At 36.5% G+C, this 19,527-nt stretch overlaps 3 protein-coding genes across 3 annotated transcripts; 1 reads left to right on the top strand and 2 right to left on the bottom strand.

Annotated features, from left to right (window-relative positions):
- The first annotated feature begins 1,011 nt into the window (after positions 1–1,011).
- LOC118033118 (7-deoxyloganetin glucosyltransferase-like) lies at positions 1,012–2,772 on the top strand. The gene is made up of 2 exons (XM_035037976.2): positions 1,012–1,536; positions 1,630–2,772. The coding sequence occupies exons 1-2, from the start codon at positions 1,020–1,022 to the stop codon at positions 2,574–2,576; spliced, it is 1,464 nt and encodes a 487-aa protein (XP_034893867.1). The 5' UTR covers positions 1,012–1,019; the 3' UTR covers positions 2,577–2,772.
- Positions 2,773–3,573: 801 nt separating this feature from the next.
- LOC118033130 (7-deoxyloganetin glucosyltransferase-like) lies at positions 3,574–10,932 on the bottom strand. Its single transcript, XM_035037990.2, has 2 exons — positions 9,669–10,932; positions 3,574–4,741 (listed from the first exon to the last, which is right to left on the bottom strand). The coding sequence occupies exons 1-2, from the start codon at positions 10,171–10,173 to the stop codon at positions 3,810–3,812; spliced, it is 1,437 nt and encodes a 478-aa protein (XP_034893881.2). The 5' UTR covers positions 10,174–10,932; the 3' UTR covers positions 3,574–3,809.
- Positions 10,933–11,076: 144 nt separating this feature from the next.
- LOC118033113 (protein PAT1 homolog 1) lies at positions 11,077–18,702 on the bottom strand. The gene is made up of 5 exons (XM_035037963.2): positions 18,327–18,702; positions 17,244–17,386; positions 16,029–16,085; positions 14,662–14,737; positions 11,077–13,821 (listed from the first exon to the last, which is right to left on the bottom strand). Exons 1-5 carry the CDS (start codon positions 18,376–18,378, stop codon positions 11,783–11,785), a joined length of 2,367 nt encoding a protein of 788 aa, XP_034893854.1. The 5' UTR covers positions 18,379–18,702; the 3' UTR covers positions 11,077–11,782.
- Positions 18,703–19,527: the final 825 nt, after the last annotated feature.

Genomic DNA, 19,527 nt, shown 5'->3' with positions numbered 1-19,527 from the left:
CATTTGAGAAGAGGTGTGGTGATACTTATAAAGAAGATTATAGCAGGGTTGATGTGTATATTGTTGTATTGTTTATTAGAGAAGGCTAAGATTTCATTTGTATTATATATATATATATATATATATATATATATATATATATATATATATATATATATATATGCGTTTCCAATTCATCCTTCGATTACTGTTTTGTACAAAATCAACAATCTTAAACAAATTCATGCAGATGTAATGGCTTTAAAAAAAAAAAACCGAAAGATCCATGTCTAGGAATAAAAATAAAAATAAATAATGACATGGCAGACGAGAGATGGTAGGGAAAAGTGAAAAAAAAAAAAAAAAGTTATGACAATACAGAGGAATCACGTGAAGGAGCGCAGATGCAGGTTGGACTTGATAACAAAGGAGGTCAATTATGAGCCCTTTTCGAAAGAAAACTTGAAGGTGTGTACAAAATTCAGGTTCAACTTCGGGCCTACCGGAGATTTTTTGTCAATAAGAGATTCTGCTGCCCGGTTTCTTTGACATTAAAACTGAGTACAAAGTAGTTTACAATAACAGTATGGCTGGGGTGAAAAAAAATGAGGTGAATATAAATAAGATAAACCTAAAAATAAAAGGTTTTGGATTAGATATACTATCCATCATTGAGAGATTATCTCTCCTGTGTGTAGGTCCCTATGAATTCAAAGTTTAATTTATCTATTTTATTAAAAAATAATATAAATTATATTTTGAGATTTTATTTAATAATTAAAATTTTTAAATTAAAATCAATTTTTTAATATGATATTAAAATTTTAATGGTCAAATAATTATAAGTGCATTCGAATCTCATCATTTTTATTTATTTGATAAAAAATAATTAAACAAAAGTTTTTTAAAAAAAAAAAAAATATCTTATAAATGATACATTTAGATCTTACTTAACTGTTTAAATTTTTAGATTTAATTATTTCTTTTAACACCTTGACACCATAGAGTGTTCCCTAACAAATTAATATAATAGCATTCATATGACACTACAGAAGAAACATAGCATGAAAGCCATGGCTGAAAAACCTCACGCAGTTTTTATCCCCCTCCAACTTCAAAGCCACATAAAATCAATGCTAAAATTAGCCAAACTACTTCACCACAAAGGGTTTCACATAACCTTTGTCAATACTGAGTTCAATCATGGACTCCTGCTTAATTCTAGAGGTCCTGATTCCCTTAATGGCGTGCATGATTTTCGATTTGAAACCATTCCGGACAGCGTCCCTCCTTCTGATACTCTTGTATCTGCTGAAGATTTTAAGAAAAACCAACTGGCTTCATTTAATGACCTGCTTGCCAAGCTTCATGACACAACATATTCTGGTGTGCCCCCGGTGACTTGTATTGTCTCTGATGGTCTGATGCCATTTGCTATCAGTGCTGCTGAAATGCTAGGAATACCTATTGCCTTGTTCTTTACTATATCTGCATCTGTCTTCATGTGCTCCAAACAATTTCGTGCACTGAAAATGAAAGGCCTGGCGCCACTAGATGGTATGAATATGAAATCAACCTTTTATTGTCCTTTGGTTTTTGAAGATTGAAATTACCTCCGAATTTGCATCCAACTGTTCTTTGTGTTTGTAGACGAGAGCTTTCAAACAAATGATTTCGCCGACAGAATCATAGACGGGATTCCAGGAATGAAGGGTCTACGTTTAAGAGATATTCCAAGGTTCTCTCGAAGTACGGATCCAAATGGTTGGTTTTTTAACAACGCCATGGAAGCAGCTGAGAGTGCTTCTAAAGCTTCTGCGATTATTGTGCATACTTTTGATGCTTTGGAGCAAGAAGTTTTGAATGCTCTTTTCTCTATGCATTCTCGTGTCTTTCCAATCGGTCCACTTCAGTTGCTTCTCAAGCAAGTGCCCGAAGATGATCTGAAGTTCATTGGATGTAACCTGTGGAAAGAAGAGTCTGAGTGTCTGCAATGGCTTGACTCCAAGGAACCAAAATCAGTAATTTATGTGAACTTTGGCAGTATAGCAGTCATCTCAAAGCAGCAGCTCAATGAATTTGGAATGGGACTTGCTAAAAGTGGTCATCCATTTTTATGGGCAATAAGACCTGATATGGTCATCGGGGACTCGCCTATTTTGCCACCAGAGTTTATGAAAGAGGCTAAAGAGAGGGGCTTCATTGCTAGTTGGTGTCCACAAGAAGAAGTCCTCAGCCACCCTTCAATTGGAGGTTTTATAACTCATTGTGGATGGGGCTCCACAATTGAGAGCATTTCTTCTGGGGTGCCTATGCTTTGTTGGCCATCCTTCGGTGATCAGCGAACAAACTGTCGGTATACATGCAATGAGTGGGGAATTGGGATGGAAATTGATAGCAACGTCAAGGGAGAAAATGTGGAGAAGCTTGTGAGAGAGTTGATGGAAGGAGAGGAAGGTAAGAAAATGAAGAGCAGGTCCATGGAATGGAAAAAAGTAGCAGAAGAGGCAACTGCTCCACATGGTTCCTCATCCATGAATTTGGACAAGCTGATAAACGAGGTGCTCTGTCATGAAAGGTCAAGAAGACTCACTTGAGTTTGACTCATAATCTTAATTCAATGTGCTATATGTCAATTGTTAATTGATCTGGTGTTGTTAATAAGAGCCTCAATATTTTGTATCTTCGATATTTTCTCACTCTCTTTTGAGTCCTGGGATTGTTCGAAGCTGCATTATTTTGTTGGAAAGAGTTTCTAAATTCTTTTTCTTCTTGACTCTTGCATCATTTTAATATAATCTATGTGCTTTCCATTATATGAGATGCGTTTGATCTTGGATTTGGATCCTTTTTCGCAGTCCTTCTTTTATCTTACCAAGATTGTTGCTTGAGACTTATTCTGGCAAAGAGAGCTGAAAAGAGCTGTTTATTCTCAAACAAAGTATAATCTACTAAAACATCTGTCAAGAAATTATGATAACAACTCAAATATGTTTATAACGGATATTAACAAGAAAGGAAAAGAAATAACAAGAATAAATAAAATCCGATCCCACGATCACCGGAGAAATTAAACAAATATAAGCTTGACTGCTACCAGCAAGGCATACAAGACCATGTCAAGAAGTAAACGTGAGAATATAATCATCAAGAACTATAGTAAACTTATGTGACTTGATATCTTTTTGGTTGTCGTTGCAAGAGATTTGGCTGGCATCGAAACAAAACGTGGGTTTTGTTTGGAGTGTTGATAGTGTAATAAGTTCAAGAAGTACAAGTCGGGAATTAAAGTGAACTAACTAATGCTAGGAATAAATCTGGTTCTGGAAGTGAGTTTTGAAAGAATTTCAGCTGTGACATCTCAGGCAGGAATAGCGTTTCTGCTTTCTGGGCCTGTTGTTATTTTCTCGGACATGACATCTAGAATTATGGCTAGCTAAACTTGGGCTCAAACTGTTGGATTTGAACTCTGTGGCTTGATTGACAATGTCCTCGTGCCCGCCCGCAGTGCATTAAATGGGCATTCAAGATTAAATCATTAAAGTTCGCCCTCGATCTTCCCTATATTGAAAGTTCAAACATGAGACTTTCATATGGAAAATACAAGATTTATTTAGAATACCAACTGATATGGACACACTACAATCCATGCTTTATCAGTAAGATATCTTAGACTGATCCCAGTGGCTAGCAGGGTGTCCCTCCAACTAGCCATCCCCTTTCCCCAGTACAACCATGAAGATTAATGCTTTAATTCAACAATGCCAAATCAATAGACACACAGCACCAACAACCAAATTGAAAACCATGGCTCAAGCTTGAGCGATGACTTAATTTCGTGACAGAAGAACTTCGTTTATAAGCTTGTCCAAATTCATGGATGATGTACCATTTGGAGCTGTGGCCTCCACTGCTAATTTTTTCCACTCCATGGCTCGCTTCTTCATTTTCTTACCTTTCTCTCCCTCCATCAGCTCCCTTACAAGCGTCTTCACATTTTCTCTGTTGATATCATTATCAATCTCCATTCCAATTCCCCATTCATTGCATGCGTACCTACAATTTGTTTGTTGATCCCCGAAGAATGGGCAACAAAGCATAGGCACCCCCGAAGAAATGCTCTCAATTGTGGAACCCCATCCACAATGTGTTATGAAGCCTCCGATTGATGGGTGGTTAAGGACTTCTTCTTGGGGACACCAGTTAGCAATAAAGCCCCTCTCTTTAGTTTCTTCCATAAACTCTGCTGGAAAAATAGCTGACTGCCCAATGACCAAGTCAGGCCTTATAATCCATACAAAAGAGTGGTTGCTTTCAGAAAGTCCCATTCCAAATTCAATAAGCTGTTCCTTATTCATGACTACTATACTGCCAAAATTCACATAAACCACCGAGTTCGGTTTCTTGGAGTCAAGCCACTGGAGACATTCAGGCTCTTCTTTCCACAGGTTACATCCAATGGAGTTTAGGTCATCTTCAGGTACTTGATTGAGAAGCAATTGAAGCGGGCCGATAGGATAAACACGAGGAAACATTGAGTAGAGAGCATTCAGAACTTCTTGCTCCAAAGCATCAAAACTATGTACAATAATAGCAGATGCTTTACAAGCTTTCTCAGCTGATTCCATATTGTGGTTAAACCAACAATCATTGGGATCCGCCCAACTAAAAAATCTCGGAAGATCTCTTACACGTATACCTTTCATTCCAGGAATCCAGTCTATAACTTTGTTTAAGAAGTCATTTGTTAGAAAGCTCTCGTCTGCAAAACACAAAAAGTACAAAACAAAATTTGTTAAAGGAAATCAAGCACAGCATAGGAAATCAATCATAGAATAGGAAATCAAGTTTAGTCAAATACTGTAATTGAATCTTTAATTATTTATTTCCTTATTCATAGATAATTAGGCTTGATCACAGACAATAATATAGGGTCTTGATGTTAAACTATCAATATAAATTGTAAACTTTGCTTACTCTGAAATAAAACAAGAAGATATCATTCTCTTCATGGTGTCACAGCAATTAATCTAGGTATCAAAATAAAACACAAACCCTTTAGCCGACTTTCATGGGAGACGAAAACCAAGGAAGCACGTCTTTAGGTGCAAGATGGGATCATCCCAATCACCAGCTTTACCTTCACCATTTAGATCAACCTTGCGCTGTCCTTATGCCACAACCCTTGGTTGAAGACAACTATAGCACATGGAGCCAATCCATGACTATGGCGCTGACAGTCAAAAACAAAATTGGATTCATAGATGGCTCAATGAAAAAGCTTGATGAGAAGAAACCAAATAAGCATCAACAATGGAATCGGTGTAATAGTTTGGTTAAAGCTTTGTTGTTGGGATCTATGTCCAAAGATATTGCTATTAGCATCATCAACTATAAGGATGCCAGACAAATATGGCTTGATTTACAAGAATGATTCTCACATGTGAATGTGGTTCAATTATTTAATATCGAGAATGAAATTCATAATTGTGTGCAGGGCAACATGTTTGTGAGATCCTACTTCACAAAGCTTAAAGGTTTATGGGATGAGCGTGATGCACTTTGCAGCTTTCCGACATGCACTTGTGGATCAATTAAGGAAGTGGTTGTATATCCGAACACACAGAAAATCATGAAATTCCTCATGGGTCTCAATGATTCATACGTGGGTGTTCATAGTAACACTCTGTTGCAGGATCCATTACTCACGGTAAACAAGGCATATTCATTGGTTCTTCATCATGAGAAGTACTCAGAGGTGACAGTCGGGAAAAGCCATGTTCAACCACAGGCTGTTGTCTTTGCCGTAAAGAATTCAAGCCATAAGACTGAGACTGAATAGAGATGCTCCAAATGTAACAAAACAAATCACACCACCAAGGATTGACGCGCACATCTCAGATGCACTTTCTGCCACTGGAAGGGACATATGGCTGAATATTGTCGCAAGAAGAAAGCAGTGACTGAAGCTGAGTTTAATTTGGCAATTTCTAATGGATATCAAGTTGCATCACACACAAATGAAAGGAAGGAGATGAATTTTCCTTTAATAGCTGAAGAGTACAAACAAATACTCAGTATGTTAAAAACTAAAATATCATCTGCCAATCATGTTAGTAACTGTCCAACTCATGATGAGCTCTCAGGTAAAGCTTTTTCACTCTTTCCTAATGGCAACATAAGCACTTGGATTTTGGATAGTGGATGCATGAATCATATGATTTATGATCAAAATCTGTTCACATACTCAAGATCGATTAATGGCTACATTGTTGAATTACCGAATGGATCAATAGCACAAGTAACTCACATAGGCAGAGTTCATCTATCTCCTAATTTGATCCTTGATAATATTTCGTGTGTCCCATATTTCTGATTGAATTTAATTTCCATTAGAAAACTAGCATTTGATTCTTCTTGCATAACCATTTTTCTAAGCCAATTTTGTGTGATTGAGGACCGATGTTCGGGGAAGATGATTGGGACAAGAAATGAAATAAAGGGTCTCTACTTTCTCGACCAAGCCAAGAAAGGAACATGCAACCATGCCAAAACTTCCAACCCAAACCTTTGGCATCAACGTCTTAGGCATCCTTCAACCAAAGTCTCTCTATTATTTCCTAAAGTCAATTCTTGTTCTAACGACAAGTGCTTGATTTGTTCGTTAGCAAAACAAATAAGACTTCCATTTTCTTCAAATTTCATTACTACTATATCTCTGTTTGATTTAATCCATGTTGACATTTGGGGTGGTTATAAAGTTTCTTCTATTTTAGGTGCCAAATATTTTCTTACTATCATTGATGATCACACTAGATGCACATGGATTAACCTTATGAAACAGAAATTTGATACTAGGGATCTTCTAGTCAACTTCATCAACATGGCTGAAAATCAATTTGATTCCAAAGTCAAAATGTTCGTAGTGATAATGGTCTTGACTTCAAGCTTGAAACCTTTTACACTCACAAAGGTATCATTCATCAAACCAATTGCTTTAATACTCCATAACAAAATAACATTGCCGAACATAAACATAGGCATTTGTTAAATATGGCACATGCCTTCTTCAAGCCAGTCTTTTTAATCAATTTTGGAGTGACGCTATTCTTGCTTCCGCTTATCTCATAAATCAAACACCAACCCCCATTCTCCATGGAAAAACACCATATGAAAAAAAATATTCAACACAGTTCCTAATTACTTACACTTAAGTGTATTTGGTTGCTTATGTTTTGTTTCCACCCATGCACAAAGTCGCTCCAAATTTGATTCTCGAGCATCTTGGTGTATCTTTCTTGGATATCCTTATGGGAAAAGGGGTATAGAGTTCTAGATCTAGCTAAACAAAGAATAATAGTCTCCAGGGATGTCATTTTATTTGAATCCATATTACCTTTTCTTACACCTGCATCACATACTAAACCTGATGCCCCATCATTTTCACCTCCCACTCTCATTCTATCCTTACCTTTCAACATAGACTTTGCACCCCCTCCCCCCTCTAATTACCTGTCCTACACTCACCAGCTCACCCAATTCCTAGACACCTCCTTCCACCAGCTTATATACCCCTCTGGCTCTCCTCATAGAGTCTCCATCTCCAGCCACCCTTATCCCTCAACAACCTGATTTATCTCTCATACAGACCCACTCTTCCCCTGTGCCCATTCCTCCCCTTTATCGTGGTAGTCGTTCTATTACCACTCTTTCATACTTGCAAGATTTTCATCTCTTTAAGGCCTGACCCAACATCCTTCACGAACATGGCTCACACTTCAAGTACTGCTTATCCCCTCTCTACTTATTTATCTTACACTCAACTTTGTCCCTATCACAAGGCTTATATTGCCCAACTCACCCTCCTTAAAGAACCCACCAGTTTTTCACAGGTTGTTCAACATCCTCAATGGCGTGAGGTTATGCACTATGAGATAGTTACTTTACAGGCCACTAGGACTTAGAGTTTGGTACCATTGTCATCCTATAAACATTCAATTGGCTGCAAGTGGGTATACAAAATCAAGTTAAAGGCCGATGGAATAGTAAAACGATATAAGGCATGGCTGGTAGCTAAGGGCTATAACCAAGTTAAAGGCATTGATTATCAGGAAACTTTTGCTCCTGTAGCCAAGATGGTCACTTGTCAAATCTTACTTAGTGTGGCAGCTTTGCGTGGTCTTGGCATTTACATCAGTTAGATGCCAACAATGCATTCTTGCATGGTTACTTGGATAAGGACGTTTACATGACTTTCCCTTCTGGCTTCGAGCAAAAAGGGGAGACACGTGTTTGCAAACTTCATAAATCCCTATATGGCTTCGAACAAGCTTCTAAACAGTGGTTTGTCAAGTTGTCTGGTGCACTCAAGGCTGCAGGATTCCATCAGTCTCTGTCTGATTATTCCTTATTCATCTGAAGCCATCATGGTAACTTTCTAGCATTACTGATATATATTGATAATGTGATATTAGCTGGGAATAATTTGCAGGACATAGAGAGCACCAAACTTTTCTTGTCCGAGCAATTCAAACTTAAAGACTTGGGGCAATTTAAATACTTTCTTGGCATCGAGGTTGCAAGATCATGACATGGCATTAGTCTGTCACAGAGAAAATACGCACTCGACATTCTGGATGATACGGGGTTTTTGGGTGTCAAGCCATCTCAGTTTCCTTTGGAGCAAAATGTGTCCCTAACACAATCCGATTAAAAGCTTTGGAGGATGGACTAACATACAGGAGGTTAGTTGGCAAGTTACTCTACCTGACTATAACTAGACCGAATTTGACTTATGTTGTGCATATCTTAAGTCAATTCATGGACAAGCCCCGCCAACCCCATCTGGACATGGCTTATAAAATGCTCAAATATATCAAACAAACACCTGTGCAAGGCATCCTGTTATCGTCCACAAGTGCACTTCAGTTACAAGCATTTTGTGATGTTGATTGGACTCGTTGTAAGGACATGAGAAAATCAGTTACTTGTTACTACATTTTACTTGGAGAGGCACTGGTTTCTTGGAGAACCAAGAAACAGACAACAATATCACGTTCAAGTGCAGAGGCTAAATATTGCTCCATGGCTACTACATGCTGCGAAATTACATGGCTGAAAAACATTTTGAAGGACTTACAGATAAATCACACATAAGCAGCAATGCATATAGCATCAAATCCCATCTTTCATGAGCAAACCAAGCACGTAGAAATAGACTATTAATTGATATGTGAGAAAATTCAAGCAAGAATGATTCAGACAACCTACATTCAAATTACACACCAATCAGCAGACTTGTTTACTAAGCCTTTAAGCTCCACACAGTTTGAGACTTTACTTAGCAAGTTGCGTGTAATTAACATACACTCTAACTTGAGAGGGAGTGTTAAAGAAAATCAAGCACAGCATAGGAAATCAATCATAGAATAGGAAATCAAGTTTAGTCAAATACTGTAATTGAATCTTTAATTATTTGTTTCCTTATCCATAGATAATTAGGCTTGATTACAAGCAATAATATAGAATCTTGATGTTAAACCATCAATATAAATTATAAATTCTGCTTACTCTGAAATAAAAAGAAGATATCATTCTCTTCAAAATTACATTTAGCTTTATTTTTGTTACTAAATTGCAATCCAGATATTAACAACCCCAAAATGGTGATAAACAGAGGACCTTCATACCTTTAATTGGTGCAAGACCTTTTTCTTTGAGTGGACGAAGTTGTTTGAAGCACATGAAGCAACAAGCAGAGGCAGTTTGAAGTAGTGCAATAGGTATTCCTCGCTCTTCAGCAGCTGCGATATTAGTGAATAGCGAGAAATCCGACACGATGCATGTTATTGGGGGCACATTAGAAGTGGCTGTCTCATTGAGCTTGTTAAGTAGGTCACTCATGAATGGAGCCATTGAGTTGTTCTTGATAGCCTCAAAAAGTGCAAGGATATCTTGGGAAGCATCAATATCCGAATGAGGGAGCCCATCTGGAATGTTTTCAAATCGAAAATCAAGCAAACCGTTGAGGGAATTAGGACCTCTAGATTTAAGTAAGCGTCTATGGCTATACTCAGTATTGACAAAGGTTATGTGAAAACCTCTGTGATGAAGTAGTTTGGCTAGTTTTAGCATAGATTTTATATGGCTTTGAAATGGAAGTGGGATAAGAACTGCATGGGGCTTATCAGCCATAGCTTTAGCAAATCAGGAGCAACGGAGAATAGTGGAGAGACTCTGGTGTTTTGGAGCAGTGCTACTGAGACAACAATTGTTTTTATTCTTTTCTTTTGAAATGTTATAAAGTAAAAAGTTCGGCAGTGGAAATTTTCAAACACAATTAATCACATAATAATACAAATATATAAAAAAAAAAAGGAAATGAAATTGAAATCAGTTGAATTACAGCTCATTGATTGAGATGAGCATTAACCATGGAGGACCACTTCAATTGATTCTTCAGAAAACAACAGACAACTTTTGCGGGGAAATGCATCCCCTAGACCCCCTGTATCATCTCATGAACCATGGAGGACCACTTCCATTGATTCTTCAGAAAACTACAGACAGCTTTTGAGGGGAAATGCATCCCCTAGACCCATGTATAAAGCATAAAAATGGTTGAGGGTCATTTTCACTTTTGGCAAGAATAGAGCAGGAAAATTAATATCTTCTTCTCCACTGGTAATTTTAGCTCCTGAACAGTCCAAAGAAGTTCCTAGTTCAGTTTGCTAAGGAGGAAAGAACTATTATAATGATTTTCCTTGGCCATGCATGATACTGGTAAAAATTAATGAGGAACGCTACTCCCAATACATATTAGGAAAATTATTATTCATTTATCAAAACCTCAAAAAAGGGATGTCAATCCAAATACCTCATAATTCACAAAATAAAATCTAATCAGAGAAAAAGATGGAAAGGGTTGCCAATCAAGACGGGAACCTTGTATACCAGGAGAGGTTTCCAATTAAAGAAGTTAATAAATAGGAAGATAAGACTCGTCCTTTCTTTTGTGGTCTTACAGCTAGGTAAAAACGTAACATCTCCAGGTCGAAGGTTCAAATTTCTGTTTAAACAACACGCACATGCCTAGCATAGAGCAAACAAGTTACGGAGGGGAAACATAGGCTCTTAAACCCCCCCCTCCCCCATTATTAAGAAATGTCTGCAAATGCGAGAGAAATTTACTACATTTAATTCAGGACTTTCAGTTCCCTTAATCTAACAGAACATTTCTTATGCGTTGCCTTCGCAATTTATTACAGTTACAGCAGAATACCCCATTACAGAATTTGTATGTAAGGCCCGACTGAAACATTCTCCAGCAAGTGCATCCCGCTTGATGGTCCTGAACACTGGACACCATGACAACTCTCTTCACTTCCAATGGCCAGGCCGGATCAAAAGAAAAGGGCGAGTTTATCCTGTACAATCTATCCCCTAAGCTTTAACTTTTGCCAGGAATTACGACTTCGAGCACCAAAATAAAGCTCCTTGGAAGAATAAAAAAGATAAAAAGACTTCCCAGTCACCATCTCCCATGTATATTTTCTTTCCACCATAATACACATTTATGCATATGACAACAAGTCTTAACAAGATGAGAGTCCTGGATAATCCTTTAAAGGAAAATATTAGAAAGATAAAGATGAACCCTTAAAAAACCTGACTCAATAAAGGTGAATCCATGCCACTTCCAAGCTCCAAACCACATTAGTTCCATTTCCATGTCCAAATTTGCCGAGAGATTGATGTAAACAGATTGGCCATCCAGTTGAAATATCTTTAATTCTTTCCTCGGTCAACTCCTCACTGATTCAGAGTTTATGTGACCACTATTCCCTGGATGTGCACTCAGGCCAGTAATGGTATTGCGTTGCTGCCCAAAATGTCTTAAAAGTTCCATCTGGCGTTCATTTGTATGAGGAAGGCAAGCTCTTAAAAGCTCAACAGGCATTTCTCGTTTTGTTGCTGCACGCACCTCTGAATCAATACCTTCTGCACTAGGTGGTGTCTTTGCATATACTGATTGCAGTATAGTGTCGTATTTAATCAGGCAGTACTTCATAAGAAGATCAAAAAATTCATCAAATGATGCCTGCCAGAGAGCAAAATTGGGCATACCACAGTTGGAAGAAGCCTGGGGACCATGTAATAGTTTACTAGCTCTTTCAAGAAGACACTTCAAAATAACTGTGGCTCCATCCCCAGCAGGGCTACCAAGAGGCCGAAATGGTGGCTGCTCTGAAGAACAAACTATGGCTACAAGGCAAGCACTCAATGCATGAAGATCCATGCCACTTACACATGCAGAAACTGTCTTTGTGAGATTTGTAGTTGTGTCAGCTGCTCCCGTATCTGAGGGAATGCCACCAAACAAAAACCTCAAGTGACGGAAAATAGCCATGCAGACAACACGAGTGAGTTCACTCCCGGGATATAGAAGCTGAAGAAACTTGCAGGTGAGCTTTCGACCCTTGGGAAGTGATACTAACCGCAGGAACACAATGTCATCATTTGAGGCAAGTCCAGCAGTTTTGCCAGTTTGGCCAAGTGGGTCAACAAGCTGAAGTGACGCTGCCAATCCTTCAAGCAAGTTCTGCCGCCTACGTCTGAGCTGAGCCCCACCATCTTGGGGCTGATTACACTGCAGGAAACGGTCAATATCATCTACATCAAGAAGAAGAGACAGGCTATCTTCAATGGTGATTCTAGCTGCAAGCATAGGTTCCTGTTCCAAAGGCCTCTCAGACATTTGTTCAGAGTTTCCATCACCAGAACCAGGAGGATCTACTTCAAGAAGGGGATGAGGCCTCCGTATGGAAGGGAGGGGCATCTTCCCAAGTGCATCAAAATGGAGATGAGAATGCTGGTCCGCACTGTTACGAGATCGAGAAGGTAGCTCCTTCAAGTGAGACGGGCAGAAATTGTTTTTCGTTCTCGACCCAGTAGATCTTTTGGCAAGAGAAGCTTGGTGGTAGTAATCGTCTATATATGGGTCATTGCTATGAGTAGCAGCATGCTGCATTTTGAGAATACTCTCAATTTCATCAGCTGTCATATGCTTGGATCGAAATTGCACCCAGCCACCATCACTTTTCTGACTACTAGTGTCAGAGCCTTGTGAAAAGCGCCGGTTTCTTTGGGATGATTTATGTTTTTGCTCCCTGATATGTAATGATGAAGGATGTGCATTAAAGAGTTGAGATTGCATTGCTGCAAAATGAGCCAAAGATGGTTGAACTGAAGGGTGCAGTCTCTGCTGTTGCAATTGCTGCTGTGGTGACATCAATTGGGAAGACAATAGGCCATTTTGATGCGATAATTGTTGTTGCAGTATACTCTGTAAGAGCCTAGACTGATCTACATGTAATAAGCCAGCATGATTAACCCAATGTTTTTGTGGCCTGTTATTAAAAGAAAGGCCAGGAGACGTGATCTGGGCCAGATTTCCACCATAATGTAACCCATGCTGTAAACCAGCCAGATGAAGATTAGAGTTGGACAGAGGAGACAGATTCGGGGCAGACAAGTGTGACTGCAGTCCACCAGCACGAGAAGCAACATTAAGGTGGTGTGGCGAACAACCAGGAGGAGGGAAAGATGTGAAATTTGATTTGGGTACAGGAATTGGTTCACTTGAGAAGTGCTGAAGCTGTTGTGGCTGCTGGGGATATGAGGAAGTTCTGTACAAAGGTTTTGATTCTGAGAAACAAGCAGAAGAAGGTTGGGGCTGTGATGACCATCTCTCGCTATCCTGAGAATTTTCTGCATTAAACATTTGATGATCTAACCAACTCGTAAACTCTCCATCTTGTGCCCAATCAGTGGCAGATGAGCCTGAAAAAGAAAATGCTATTAAATATCATGGCAGAAGATATACTTAGACACCACCATTGAAGCAACACTGACCTAAAAAAATTATATGCCACACTGCATACTAATAACTATGGTACACTAGAAAGTGGAAATATATCAATATTAATCATCAAATAAAGTTATGGGAACTGCATCTTATTTTGCACACTGGGAAACACCACAGAAATCATTTGCACTAGTTGCCAGCACGTGATGAGAAGTACGCATATACCCAAAATATCTTATTACTTCTTTCAGTTAAGAAACCGGGGGACAAGCAACCATCTGGCACAACAAAATTGTTCATACTAATTGCCGCAAAGTGATATGATGGATGTACCAGAAGTTCATGAGACTGACTAAATCAATCTCAAAATGGTTAGCAGGAACCAAAAAAATAAATAAATTAAGTTTAGCCAAGAAGCCACTCCATCTTATTGATGGGAATGACTTCTGACCTGCATACATATGTAAGGACTCCTGCTAAAAATATCAGACAAATTATCAGGCTTATAGAAAAAACTCAATAAAGTCAGAAAAACAATCATGAAATGCTTCGTAAATTAAATAAAATGGAGAAGAAAACTCAGGTGATAATTCACTTTCAAGCCGACAATAAAGAATGAAAGCATTTCTATTCAATAATACTTTTTGGCTCACAAATAAGCTGACAACAATTATATGAGAATCAAATCTCCCCAATCACATGGTCGTATAAAATGCTCAGCACTCAGAAAGCAAATTTACAGAATAATAAGTCTAGTAAACTTCTTGATTTAGTGCAACAAGATAATGTAAACAAAAAGTAACAGTTGAACTCACTTTCCCTCGAAAAGGATCCAGATCCTCTGTCACCAATAACTCCTGGATTCCTGGGTCCAGTTACAACTCGGTTCAACTGTGTAGGTGGACAACAAATTCACAATCCAACAAAAAAAATTAGAAAGCATCCCTCAAACAGGTTGGAAAAGATACCAGAGGCAAGATGATTATAAACAATAGTAGCAGAGAATATAGAGAGCATTATCCTAGAAGAATAATGTGATATAATGACAAGAGCTCATCCTAACTTCCCTAGCTTGGGCCTGACCAGCTCAAGGGAAGCATTTGATTATTGTTGCTCATCTCAAAGTTAATGTTAGACCAGCTAATACTTAAGATGGCAGTTTCAGGTTTAGAAACCAAAACTCATCTAACAGAAAATGCATGTTCAGTTCATACTCTCTGAGGCAGTTCATAGAGAATCTTGGCCTTCCTCATTTGACCTCCTCAATGCATACATGTGCTACATAGAACTCTTTTAACAGAGTTTTTCAGTTATTTTTCTACACCGAGATGATAGACAGAAATTAGCTTTTGATGAATTAAGCAAGGTTGGAAAGGGGAAGAGTGCTACATCTTGTGTGTAGTAGTTGTACTGAAATTCACTGAGGTAGAAGAATACTTTTGACATGTTTACAATGTTTGTTGTGATTTGGAGCATTTGAATTGACCAGTTCAAGAATGTTCAAAGACCCACTCCCTCCCAAGCAGCAACTATAGGGTAGAAAGATTACTTTCTAGGCCCTCTCAATTGAGCATTGCTTCTGCAGCATTTGACAAGATATCTTCAGCTTACATTTCACTGGCGCTGCAATACCTTACTTTTATTGATTTAATTTTCCATTTCCTGTATTCTGCTATGGAGATGAATTAATCCTCCTTGTGAAAATGCTCTATCATGCTCCTAAATTCTTAAATTTTTATTAACAATAAGAGATGAAGAGGAGGTGGGTATCGAGGTGAAGGTATAATACAACCAACAAATGATACAGAATATGTTCAGATCAAGAGAACAATCGACACAATTGTCCTTCCACTTTTTGTCTCTCTTCCTTGAACTCATAACTTAGCATCTATCCCTTTTACTCAGACAAAACCATCAGGCCCTAGTAGAAAACTTCATTTTGATATTTTTTAAATTGAGATGCATCATAAGAACCAATTCAACCTTGTTGCGGCCCTGCAACATGCAGTTTTGAAGCACTTACCAAAAAATCTACAAGCTAGCTTTTGCACCCTTCACAATTTCTATGATAATAACTGAACTTGACATCTTAATAAACAGAACATATAGGAATGAAATATAAAACATGCAAAACTCATTGAGTATTATGTTATACATAACCATAAAAGTTAAAGAATCTAACCTTAGCAAAAGTACTTGCCAGATCATCAATTTCAGATAAAGATCCTAAACATACACCCTGAAATCAAAAGGAAAAAAAGAAGAGAACAAAAATGAGAGCCATTACAGCAGCAATTCATGCCCCTAGAAGTTAAATCAATACTCGATTCTGAAACAAAAGGCAAGTCTATTACTGTTTAAGAATAATCAAATGTTTAGAAGAAAAATCAACCACAGCCTTAAGAAGCATGAAGAATATTTTTTAGATTATAAATGTGTCATAGTATAGCAAACAGTGGTACACCATAGCTGGCTGCAACAGAACAGAAAAGTACCTGACAAACAAATAAAAGTTTTATCTTTCTTTTTCAATAACTCTTCAGATAAGAGTTAAACAAACATTGCAATGGACACTGAAATGATAAAAACACAGGAAAGAACAGACGTAGCTGACATCAAATAGCTATGTTTAAGCACATAATAGGCCATTCTCCTCTACAGGATCATTTTTTGACGATAACAACAGGAAGAACATTTGGCTGCTGACAGCAGACTGGCAACTTCTTACCATCAAGCTTCTAAACATCAGATGCAACTTATGAAATGAGAGGTTTTAGTTTCTTTTCTCAAGTCACAAATGAATTTATCTCATACATGAGAAAGAAGGACCGGGAAACTTCATTATACAAACATCTAAAGATCATTTATGAGTGATTACCATTTAAAAATGGAACCATATATCTGCAACCAGAAAGGACCGGGAAACTTAATTTTGCACACATATAAAGATCATTTATAAGAGTGATTACCATTTGAAAATGGAACTATATATCAGCAACCTCCTTTGTTTTCAAAACAATAATTACCACTTCAAAAATCAGAACACACACACACACACAAAATGTTTTAAAATGCCATAATTAGTTCAGTATTATGTTTTAATCTTTCTTAGTTTTGATAGATTAACTCTAAACTACCAGTTTAGTAATAAATGTACAATGAAGACAACGACATCAAGCCTCCAGCTATAATGACAATCAATTACTCGGTAACAAGATCTTAATTGATATCTGCATCCAAAAATAATACACATATGGCACATATAATCAAAGATATTCAAATGGATAAAACATTAAGCTAATTATATTCAGCAGTCATGAATTAAAATGTTTCCAGTAAAAAAGCGATGGTGAGAATAAATGCTGAAAGGATTAGAGAAGCAAAAAAAATATCTTACTTCATCTCTATCAAATAAACGGTACTCATCATTGGTGGGCCCGAGCAAAAGATTCTCACCCTCATCTTCTAAACCACCCAAATCCACTTCTTCCACAGCATGTTGACCAAAAAATTCGTACTGTGAAGCATCAAAGAGTGCACCTGAAAGATAGTTTGAAAAAAAAAGGTACGAAGTTGCAGAGTTAACAGAAGAGCAAGCTTGACAAACTCATAAAGTAGGAAAACTATGAGTTATCTGAATTCACGTTCTAGTATAGAAGACTAGATTGCACCCTTCACAGAGGAGTAAAAGACAAGAACTAACAAGAAAAACATTATGCATCAAAATAAGCCCCATCGTGCACCCAATAAAATTGACCTGATATGATGAGAGAACCTGAAGAAGTTCAAGAAAATAAAAAAATTCGTAACAGAAGCTGGGCATCAGCTATAAAAACTTGCCATGCGAGATGAGTTTTCAGCTATAGCATACACTAACAAAATCGCATCACAGCAATTCTATCTAGTAAAGTTCCAATCACCACTATCGAAAGCCACGCACCCAACTAGCACATAACTGATCCAACCTAAAATCACGCTATCCAAACTAATACTCACACAATTCAAAACCAACTGACTCACCATATATCATAACTTGCTTTGCATCGCAAGATAATAAATAAATAAAATTCAAAGCTCGATATTCATTCAAACAACAAAAGAACGAGAATTTTGATTTAAAAAGCCACAAACTTCATAAACACAAAACCCAAAAATCATCCCTACGCTAAATTTAAGTATATTCCCAAATCTAAAGAATCTATCCCTACCCAGAATCACAATCCGGCCCCCCCCAAAAAAAAAAAAAAAAAAAAAAAAAAACCTAGTCTTTCTTAAATCCCAAGATTTTAGATTCTATAAAAATCCCTTTAGAGTCTAAAAGCTCTCTCTTTTTTTAATAATATTTCATATCCCAGCATGAAAAAGGAAAAAAAAAAACCTTAAATCCAATCCCAAAAAGAATCAGTTTTTTTAATCAAATACATAGAATCATAAAAAAAGACTAAAAATCAAATAATTGGAGCACGAGAGAGGTAAGAACCTGAAGAAGATTCAGTGAATTCTTTGAAATCCTTGCCATCAGATCGCTCCATATTTACAAAAACCTGCAAACAAGCAAGCAAAGAAGAAAAAGGGAAAAGAAAGAAAACCCTAGATTTCCAGAACAAAATACGTCGTTTTCTAGTTTTTTACTGGAAAAAAGAAACCCTTAAGCGAGTAATTTAAGATTTGCTCAAAAGAAGGAGGAGGTGGGAGTGTAGAGGAATGGTATGGAGAGGAAAATAAAGGGAAGTTTAGGGTTTATTTTGAAGGGAAGAAACCCCTCTCTTCTACAAAGAGAGGAAGAGAGGGATTATTATTCAGCATCGAAGAAGAAAGGGCAAGAGGAAGGAGAGGTGTGTTTTTTTTCCTTGATGGTCAACAAATATAAACTTTTAAACATCAACACCAAATATTTTCTGATCCATAATTACAATTTGATTGTTGGTTGAAAACTATTTTTTAAAAACATATAATTTTAAAAAGAAAATTATTTTTTAAATATTTAATAATATTTTTAAAAATAAATTAGTAATTTTTTTTTAATATTTAGCTATATAAAAATACTAAAAAATAATTTATTAATATTTTTTTTTCAAGTTTACTGAAGGAACAAAACAAAATCTTATAGATAAAAAATTAAAGGATAAAATTAAAAACAATATATATTTTTATTATTTATTTTAAATAAAATATAATAATAAAAAAATTTGACAAATAAAAAAGTTAAAAAAATAATTAAATTAAAAAAATTACAATTTCTCAAATTATTTTAAATAAAAATAAATAGCAATCTAAAAAATATGAATCAAATTTGATAAATAAAATTTTTTAATTAAAAAAAAAAAAATAAATTATGATCAAAATTAACATAAAAATCAAAATAAATCAATTTTCAATGGATTAAATTGAAAAAAAAAACTTAAAATAAAATATATAGCAATCAAAATATTGAGGATCTAATTTAATTTAATTAATAAATAATAAGATATTTCTAAATTTTTCATAATTTTTTTAAAGTGTTTTTACCTAAAATAAAAGAAAAATATTTTCCTGAAAATCAAGTCAAATTTTTCTTTGACTATTAAATGTTTTGTATTGATTAATTTTTCTAATAATAAACAAACACAAAAAAATTTTAAAAATAATTCTCAAAAATCTATTTTTCATAAAACAAAGGGAGTCTTAGATAGATTTAAGTG

The sequence above is a fragment of the Populus alba genome, chromosome 16, assembly GCF_005239225.2.
Source record: "Populus alba chromosome 16, ASM523922v2, whole genome shotgun sequence".
Classification (NCBI taxonomy): domain Eukaryota; kingdom Viridiplantae; phylum Streptophyta; class Magnoliopsida; order Malpighiales; family Salicaceae; genus Populus; species Populus alba.
This window is presented reverse-complemented; position numbering and strand designations above follow the sequence as displayed.